Source organism: Epinephelus moara, chromosome 13 (genome assembly GCF_006386435.1).
Source record: "Epinephelus moara isolate mb chromosome 13, YSFRI_EMoa_1.0, whole genome shotgun sequence".
Classification (NCBI taxonomy): domain Eukaryota; kingdom Metazoa; phylum Chordata; class Actinopteri; order Perciformes; family Serranidae; genus Epinephelus; species Epinephelus moara.
Window position 1 is genome coordinate 20,606,140 of NC_065518.1, and position 9,896 is coordinate 20,616,035.

Genomic DNA, 9,896 nt, shown 5'->3' on the forward strand with positions numbered 1-9,896 from the left:
CATTCATTCACATGATTTTATTTTGTAAATATCCCATTTCTAAAGTTTAACAGTGCATACATACAGTGTGTGAAGTAAATGTGCTGACGACATGAAGTGAAGTAGTTCTCACCCACACCCAGTGAAACATGAAACTAAACAAACTCAAATAGGATACAAAGAGCTTTTTTTAAAATTATTTTTTCTTTTCTTTTATTCTTTGGATTCCGACTAATAATATAGAGCTGCTATAAGGTCACACTGGAGACTGAGACTGATAGTAGAAAATAAGAAATGATGATGATATTGCCCAATATTTTAATAAAGTCTTGGAAGCATTTTGTTTGTGTTGATATTATATGTTCAAATGCATAGTTTCATTCAGTCTAAATCCCACCACAGGCTGGTCCACACTCTAACTGGTCAGCTGTGACCGTTCAGTAGAAGATGAAATAAACATCTGCACAGCATATTTCTCTGGTGTGCTGCGATACACAACTGTCTCAGACTGTGCTCAGGTGAACACGGTGCTAAAACTGTATCGTCTGATGCAAGATCAAAGACATTTAGACTGAATCCAGATGTTCTGATCACACCTACACTGATAAATCAACTTTAACTCCAGTCTGATTGTAGTTTTTACTCAGCAGTTGAGTTAATGGCTACACACAGTATTTCAATTTTGATTAGTTTTTCTGAAAGTGTCCGTCTTTATCTGTTTCAGTACACAAACATTTGCAAGGGCAGAATGAAGGAAGAGTGGAAGGCCTGCGAACAGAGTTTGTTTACCTCCTGAGCTGACGGATCCTTTATTTAGCTCAGTTTCTTTGCATTGGAAAGCAGCACGCTGTCTTAGAAATGTGGTTTTAATCCTCAAACACTAGCACCAATGCATCACTAATCATGGAAGAAGATCCTCATTGTTTTACACAAAAAACGCCATTGTCTGAATTAATTTAAAAGCACATATTCATATTTAAACATGGTGCAAGTTGAAAGTACATGATCTATTTGGTGTACGTGTCAACATGATTATTTCTGAGATGTTCTTGTTAAGGATTACAAAGGGTAAACAATGACTTGAAGGCACAGCAGAATGTGTCAGTACATCTCCATCATCTCCTCGAGGGACATCTGCAGCTCCACAGACTGCAGGGAGGAGGCGCCACCTCCTACAGCCATGTCCTTCAGTACCTCCATTGACGTCAGGACCACCTGAGACAGACAAATAAAGAAGGGGGGAGCAGAAAGTCAGATGCCATGACAAGAACGAGGAGAGCGAGATGGCAAATTTGAGCCTGACAGAAGCTGTGAAATCCGAGAGAGCCGGAGCAATGAGACGTGTCGAGCCGCTTTCTCTAAAGTAACTTTTTGTATAAGCTGTTCATTTCTCAGCATGCGCTCCTCTGTTGAGGCTCAGGAGCAGAAAAACCTTTTACACCCGAGGGATCAGCTGTCACCACCGGTATTCAGGCTTTGTTCTCTCACTGCTATTAATCAATACTGAGACAAAATTGCCTCTTGAAAAGTGCTGCTGACTACAGCTCCCTTGAGTGGGCAATTTGGGGGGTTTGATCACTCATGAAATTTGATAGAGGTGTGTGCAGCGAGAATAAAAAAATAGCCGTCTCTGCCAAACTGAAATACTGCTTTAAGGTCTGTGAGAGCACAACACTGTCTGTGGCCTTTAATAATTCAAAGGTACTCTCACCTCCACCATGATGAGTTTCTTCTCCCAAGGCCTGTTGTCTGGGTCAGGCCACTTCTCCCCGAGGCAGAAGAACAGGGAGCACGGAGGGCAGTCTCTCCCATCAATGAAGTCCAATATTCCTGGAGGGAAGGGACAATCAATCACTGCATCAAGCCAACCTGCAGGCTACGGCACATATTCACAGGCTGACAAAAAGCTACATAATTCCTCTCACCAACCTCGCACAAAGTCCTTGAACTGGTACAGTGGCTGAGGCTGCAGTTTAGAAATCTCTTGGGGCTGCCTGTTCCTGTCAAACTTGGAGAAGCTCCAGAACGCTTTGGTTTCCCCCCCTCGTCGCAGTCCGTAGACCACGTGGCCTGACACCCCCACGTCTAAACCATCCAGCTTGTCCAAGATGCGTTGGGTCAGATTGGCTTGGGTTTGATCCAGCATGGCTCCCGGACTTGGCAGAGAGACCAGGGTGAGGCCTGACTCGTGATCCACAACCGGCCCGATGAGGTCAGGCCTGATGTGAAGACAACACTCAGTCATTAGATTTTCAGCTGAAAGCCAGGTTATAAGCACAGCAGAGCCACACTGTGGGAAATACGCTTCTTTCTTGCAGAGAGTTAGATGAGAATGGAGCCAGTTAGCTTAGCTTAACACACAAACTGAGAACAGGGGGAAACAGCTAGCCTGGTGCTAATTAATGAGCTTTAGGCCCTGTTTACACCTCAAATAACACAGGTCTTGGGTGATGGCATCACAAGTTCACAGCTCTAAGTACAGGTTTTAATGTAACCCTCAGTTTGTCGAGAGATTCGATCACTCAGACCATGTTTGGAGGTGGCCTGGGCCGCATATGGTCACATTCTTTAAACAGTGTGTACAGTCATGTATCATGGGCCACACTGAAGGACCGCCGACTCAGCCGACCTCCTTGCTTATCTGACTGCCCACCAGATAAGCTTTCTGTTGCTGCCATTACACAGGTTTAACACAGCACTGAAGGACCGTCACCAGAGCAGCTTTCCTCGTGGCGAATGGTCAGTTCAATGTCTGCCCAGTTAGCACAAGCAACAAACTCCCAGCAACACTGAATCGGCTCCACTCAGTCTTTACACCTGTCAATGACAGCCAAAATACATGGGGCAAAGACATGATGCGTCACGAAGGTGGAGCGGAGCGGTGTTTTTACCTGCTACACAGACTCTGTCTTTGCAGCGTGTGGTTGCTGCCAGCTTCACTGTATGTGCATATTGGGTTTTCCCAAGTGATCGTGGAGTTGGTTAGGGAGGGTTTGGAAGTGTAGGCTCTATCAACTAGTACTGAATTAATCAAATGGATCGTTTTAGCAACAGGATGCATTGATTTGATCGATTTATTTTAATGTGAAATGTAAAAATACCAACAAGGTTGCTGCTGCTTCACATTGCCTCTGTTTAAATAACGTATTTATTTTAATCATTTTAAAACAGACTGTTCTATTTTTAATTTTATGTCATTTCTTTAACTGTTGGAGGACTGCGGAGAAAAAAAAACAACAACTAGTTGGGGAAAAGTAGCAGTTACAAATAGCGGCGAGCAGTGCAGTGCCCCTGCTTCCATTGACAGTGTAGCTGCTTCAGTTGATTATGATGCAGGCATGCTGCAGCACTTTAGGTAACGTTAGTTGTGGGATTCTGACAGTTAGCCCTGTCATTGTGTGCGTGTGTGTGTGTGTGTGCGAGTGGACTCTCACCAACGGTCACAGTCCCGCAGCAGTAGTCTCCTATGACGGTGTCTGACGTGTGTTCATTTGCATATAGGGCGGGGAAGTGAGGTCCGATCAAAAGTGGTCACTTGAGACACACTCTAACGCCAAGTGTAAACAAACATTTCAAGCTGTCCACTTGTGATCTGATCGACCAAGACGCATGATAATATCAGGAGTGAAAAGTGTCTTAGAAGAGCTGGTAAGCAGAATTTGACACCTTTGGACGGAGCAAGCTGCTTCCCTGTTTCCATTTTTTTATGCTAAGCTAAGCTAATTGGCTCCTGACTGGACATACTGACCACACAGACATGAGAGTGGTACCGACCTTTTCATCTCTCACTCTCAGCAAAAAAGAGAATAATGTGTTTCCCAGAATACCAGACTACTTCTCTAACTAGGCTAAACTTTGGATTTTGAACATTTATGAGACACATTTCCTTTGATAAAAGCTTTTTTTTTTTAAAAATGATTTAAATGATTTTAGACCCGAGGCCCTGACTTCACTGTTATGAAGTCATTTGACAAACTCATAAAAAGAGAACTTCTAATGAAAACTGAGCCCCAACTTGACCCACTTGTTCACTTCAGTTGCTGCCAATCATTCAGTTCACTCTGATGATGCAAAGGCTGTATTCCATTGTTTTAGCTCACTATATTTGGCTCCTCCCACCTCCCTCCGACTGTTATGTATGCACACTCTTGTGTGTTCACAGGGGCAAAAATAAAGTTGAAGTTGATGGAAGCTTTATTTTTATGTTACCTGTAGACGAGGCGAATTCCATCTTCATTCTGAACCAGCTGCTCGGACACCTTCACTCCTCTGTAGTACACTGTTATCCTGAATTGAGTCTCTATAGATTCAAAGAGATGAGAAGTTCATGAGAAAAGATGATTAACAGCTGATAAAAACAGGTTATTCAAGGTGTAAATCATGACTGACATTATTCATATTAACAGGCCACATTGTTTTTATGGCCTTACTGAAGATATACCATGTTAATATTTTGTGAAGGATGTCATTTTTAGTGTCTGTGCAAATCAGTAAAATCCAACTTACTGAAATTATCTCTATCACTGGTCTTGGTAATAGTATGAAGAAACTGCTCCACCAACTGCCCATCACAGGCTCCTCCCACGGCTCCCTCCATTGGATGTGCCGGTTGCTCAGGCAACCCAGCTTCACCGACTGCACCCTCAGACATTACTGGATACTGCTGTTGCCCAGGCAACGCATGTCCACCAATCACAACCGGGTTTTGGAGCTGTTGTTGCTCAGGAGGAGGCTCAAAGCCTGCGGTGCCCTCTGTGGAAAAGTTGGAGAAACTGAAAAAGTGTTTCTAGGAAAAAAGTAACTTAGATACTCTTGTTTTCTGCTCACACTGCAGCAGCGAGGAGGAAATGACGAGCAGAGCTGATACCTGGTTCAGGGCCAATGTTCAGTCCCTTTAAACACTCCTGGAGAATATCCTGGCCGGCAGGGGAGTCTGCTGGCACATAGTGATGGGTTCAGAAATATTCAGACAAGTGATTCCAAATTAGCGAGCATTTCTGGGAATATTCACATTTACCTTCGGAGATACAAAAATTCATTCACCAGATAATAAATAATCCCTTACCGGCTTGAAGATAGTCATCAAAGCATGGGACGACCTGGCTCTGAGATATCACAGAAACACAAATCATCAAATCAATTCAATAACATGTTTTAATTTCACAGCATTTACATTTTACAATCCACTAACACAGCTGCTTACTTCTTGTATAGGAAAGCCATAATCCTCAAACAAATCAGGGTCATCTTGGTCCTGGGATCCAGCAGAGGAGTTAGCTTTGAGAGTGAAAGCAAAGAAGCTTAGTTAACATCTGCAGCTCGCTATCTTTGAATCATTTATTCGCCTCAGAAACACCTCTTTAATCCTCCCTCTAATCCCCTTTACAAATGGTATTGGCTCAGAATTTGCATACTACCTTGACAAATCTCAACCACAGAGACATAAATCCGGACATAAATGTATGCAAAACAGACAGTAATGTGATCAAATCAGGTAAGGAGGTAATCAGATATGTGGTGTATGTGGCAGGGGCGTAGAACCAAATTCTGGGGACTATACATAAGCAGTCTCTGTGGGGCCCCCTGTCCTTCCTCTCTTGATCCTTTCTTTCCCTTTCCTTTCTTTCTTTTTGTGGTACCCTGATTTCTTGGGGAAAGACATGACAGTGTACGTTGGTGCTCCAGCAACATAAGGCCTTGTTCGCACAGAAAGTGTTTTAGGAGCTGGAGGCGCCTTTTTGTATTTGTTGTTAATGAGAATGAAGCTTTTTGCCAGAGCGCTCTGAACTCCTTGAGTTGAAAAAACTTCAGCTCAGAGCAGAAAAGTGCCCCACGTCATTTCTTTTTTCGTCATCTTTTTCCCATTGTCCAATTGAATGATTTGAGAGGCGGACCTTCTGTGGTGGTCATGACAACAAGTTTACAGTTGGTAAAGAATAGAGGAGAAACTGGTGGTAGTGGTTGGTGGATAACCAGAGCTATACGGCCCGACCATAGACAGCAGGTTGTCAAACTGCCCACGAGTCATTCTAAAGACTAAAGACTATGCCTGGAGACGGCCATCATCGAGGAGAAGCTCCTGGACCAACTGGTGGTACTCCCCGTGATCCACCCTCTTTATTAGGGTCTCATGTCCCCACACAGATCTCGGTTTATCTGTGCCGAACAAACCATCTGCTGACAGCCTCTCACGCTCAACCAGAGCCACAGCCACTTCCCTCTGCCTCAACATTTTATGAACTAGCTACTAATTACTGTGAAAAACAAACAAACAAAAAAATGGTAGATCGATTATATGGGATGGTTAGTGTAAGGACGTGATGGGGTGGTTGCCTAGCAGCAATAAAAAGTGCAAGGGTGGACTAAACCATTTGTACCTGAGGGGAAAGGGGTCTCTAAAAGCTTCACTGTTTTTCATACAGTCTTTCAACCCATTAATTGACGCAATTTTAATTTAGTTATAGCACAAATTAATTAAAAATAAAAAACTGCAGACAGTGTTTAATCCCAGGCATTTCGAGGACCGCCCTCCCATTGGGGCCCTGGGTAATCAGTCCCACGTTCCCCGACTACAACGCAAAGAGTAGACTACAATGCCCCTGGTATGTGGCCACATAGATGGAAAGGTGCTTTTTTGTTTTCAAATCCATTTAATGCCAGTGAATACAGATCACATACACATGTCATTACATAGCTTTAGGTACAGATCATCAGAGGAAACAGTCCTTTATCAGCTGGCCTGGTGTCCACTACCTAAAGCATCAGTGTAAATTTCAGGGGGGACACGGGGGACATGCCCCCCTCAATAAATAAATAAGACATTTTCACCACATTTACACCATAGATTGATGCAGATAAGGCACAAGTTGGTGCATTAAAATCACCAGAATACAGGAAATTAAGTGTTTGATGCTCAAAAATTTCTGGCGGAGAACCCCCAAACCACCCGTTTCATTAATGTCCACCCAAGTGTTGAAAGAAACCTACGTCCTTGCAATAAAGGACTGACTGTCTATGGGGCGCACTGGTGGATCCTCACCTCCTGACGTTGGCTCATCCGGCCAGCGAAACACTTTATGGGGGTTAGCAGGGTCGTTCTTGTTGTCGCTGACCAGTTTGAAGCCTTTGGCTCGGAGGGCGCTGCGGAAGTTCCTCTTCCACACCGAGGGGTCCCCATGAACCCGCCCATTGCCACTCCCCTCTGCCCAGGCCTGCAGGTTAAAGACGCAAGTTAAAGGCAGGGAGTTTTTTAGAATCGTGTTATTGATGATGACTGAGTGTGACTGTCACCTTAAAGATGAGGATGTCCATGTCGGAGGAGTCCTGTCTTAAAGCATGTTTCCACGGGATGGAGAACTCGGTTTGCTCCAGGTTCGTCCACTGGACACCAGGATACCTTTTGCTGTCAATCTGGGTCCGCAGCCAAGGGATGAGCAGTGGTTTAGAATGAGACATTTCTGCAGGAGCAAGACAAAATGGCATGTCAACAGTGTCATCAAGGCTCCATTTGGCATCCCTAGTCATCAGTAATTCAATTTCCAGATCATTTATAATAGAGAGAATTTAATATATTCTTATACCAGCGTCATTAGATGTTGATATTTGGTTGAAATTAGGTTGTGACAGTGACCAAAATTCAATTCATTGGTCTGATACCAATGTCAAGACATAGACAGATGACGTAGATATTCCAGCGTCTTCCAAACCTCTCATGCAAACAACATTAAAATGTAGTATAATGACATTTAGTCGTAAGGTATGGAGAACAAAACCCATCATATCATATATCGGACTGTCCTTATCACCCACTGCAAAGGGAGTATGAGCTCTGAGCTTTAGGCCGTGGGTGCAGGTTCCTGCTAAGAGGACAATGAGATGCAAAGTCTCTTTTGTTTGCAGGTGGGGCAGCAGTAGCTCAGTCAGTAGGGACGTGGCTTGGTAACAGGAGGGTTGCCGGCTCAAGTTCTACTACGGACCAAGTATGGAGTATGGACCAGTAGCTGGAGAGGCTAAAGTTTGCCTCCTGAGCAAGGCACTGAACCCCCAACTGCTCGGGGCACCTGTCCAAGGCAGCCCCCTCACTCTGACGTCTCTCCATTTAATGCACGTATAGGTCCTGTTTGTGCATGTGTGTGTATTTCGAGCCGTTGTGTATATGACAACAGAGCGAAAAATCAGTATATCTTCTACTTCTCTTTCTTATTTACATAGCCTGATTTTGCACGTGATCTCAGCACCTGAGCATGTGACGTACTCTGCATTAAGCTGTTTCTCTTCATTTGAAGTTTGTCCCTGTGCTCTGTCTGGATTATTTCATTATGTGATTACACCTTTGCATGTTTATCGATTTATGATGCATGTACTACTCTTTTACCTTTCTGTCTTTTCCCACACCCAATAAATTATAAAAGGTATGACAGAATTAAAAAAAGCAACACACGGCATCTGAGCATCAACATCCTGGTTACTGCAGTACCACTGTGCAGCTGGGGGAATCTGCTTATATTTGCAATTTCTGAGGTGTAAGAGGAAGCAGGAGAATGTCAGCCCAGGTGTGGTTCTACACACAGTGCAAACAATACTCTGATATGTGTAAATAAATAAATAATAAAACAAGTACTTAAAATATTACAGAAAACTGTATTTAAGTGGCACACTCATGCTGAAGAATGTGCCCTTACACTAGTATTGGTGTACAGTAATTTAATGTTTGTACTAGGTTATAAAAGTAGAAAGTCTGACATTGAATGCAGCATGTAGCACTTTACATGACATACTGAGTACGTATAATTAACGCCCCCAGTCTCTATCTGTGTGATGAAACACTCCTGTGACTGTGTGATCATGTGTGACAGCAGAGCAGGAACAACAACAGCTGAGAAGTTACATGTGTGATAACAGGTTTAACATTCATCAACAGCTTCCCAACAGAGCACTAATTGTAAGTTTTAACCTCAGGTGAAACACGTAAACACAGCACTGACAGCTCGTTATAACGGTTCTCCTACCTGTGGGCTCGCGCCGAGGTCTCAGCCGGTGTTGTGTGTTGAGTTCAAGTGCAGCTCGTTTTCGGGGTCAAAGCGTCAGAAATACGATGCAGGGTAACGGCTGTGAGTAAGAGATGAAGGTGTATGTGTGTCAACACCACTTGTCTATTCCTTAAATGCCGTCTGCAGTCCGGACCGGCTGCTCCCTGATGTGTTGAGGTTTTCTCGGGAAACTCCGACTAGTCGGTTTCGTTTTCCTGGTGTGACGTCACGAGAGTTTGATGCCAGCCGGGCCCACTAGGCGGGGTCAAACAAACACACACACACGGTTATTTTTCTGTACTTAAAGACCCTGGACCCTTAAAGGGGGAATACCACCAGGATTTAAAATTTCCAATATGTTATTTCCATGACATAAGAAAGTTTAATCAATGTTTGTGAGCATGAGCTGCTCAATTTAATTCAACAGGCTTTACTGGCATGGAATTTAACATGTGCTGCCAAAGCACAGATACAATTAAAAGACAGTGAATGCAACAACCAACCAAGAAAGACAATATTAGTCAATACAGTAAAATAAGTGGGCTAATTAAATTTGTTAGGAGGAATAATATGTAAAGGAAGTAAATGAATGGGGCACTCAGTTGACCCCAATGGAACTGATACGAAACTGTAAATTCGCAAATATTTTTTATTTTCAAAAGTACTGGATGCATTTTTAGTATGGAAGCAAGTTTCTGCCAATATGATGAAAAAATATGTCATTTTAATGAGAAGCTTTCTTGGCATAATGCTTTAGTATCCCCAAATAATGACTTAGTATCGCAAAATAATTATTTAGCATCCCCAAAATAACAACGTAGTATCTGAAAATATTGACTTAGTATCCCAGAAATAATGACACAGTATCTCAGAATAATGACTTAGTGT

The 9,896-nt window shown here is 43.2% G+C and overlaps 1 protein-coding gene across 1 annotated transcript; it reads right to left on the minus strand.

Moving 5' to 3' along the window:
• Positions 1-2: 2 nt before the first annotated feature.
• irf3 (interferon regulatory factor 3) lies at positions 3-9,216 on the minus strand. The gene is made up of 11 exons (XM_050060452.1): positions 8,988-9,216; positions 7,270-7,436; positions 7,019-7,190; positions 5,183-5,256; positions 5,045-5,084; positions 4,847-4,912; positions 4,486-4,731; positions 4,189-4,279; positions 1,909-2,198; positions 1,691-1,809; positions 3-1,194 (listed from the first exon to the last, which is right to left on the minus strand). The coding sequence occupies exons 2-11, from the start codon at positions 7,432-7,434 to the stop codon at positions 1,081-1,083; spliced, it is 1,377 nt and encodes a 458-aa protein (XP_049916409.1). The 5' UTR covers positions 7,435-7,436; positions 8,988-9,216; the 3' UTR covers positions 3-1,080.
• Positions 9,217-9,896: the final 680 nt, after the last annotated feature.

Bases quoted from the DNA above. Each gene is read 5' to 3' on its own strand.
- irf3 (XM_050060452.1), bottom strand. From the start codon at position 7,434: ATGTCTCATTCTAAACCACTGCTCATCCCTTGGCTGCGGACCCAGATT. The intron at 5,085-5,182 runs GTAAGCAGCTGT...GTGATATCTCAG, and splicing joins ATGGCTTTCCTATACAAGAA to AGCCAGGTCGTCCCATGCTT. The intron at 2,199-4,188 runs GTAACATAAAAA...TCTTCACATCAG, and splicing joins GGAATTCGCCTCGTCTACAG to GCCTGACCTCATCGGGCCGG.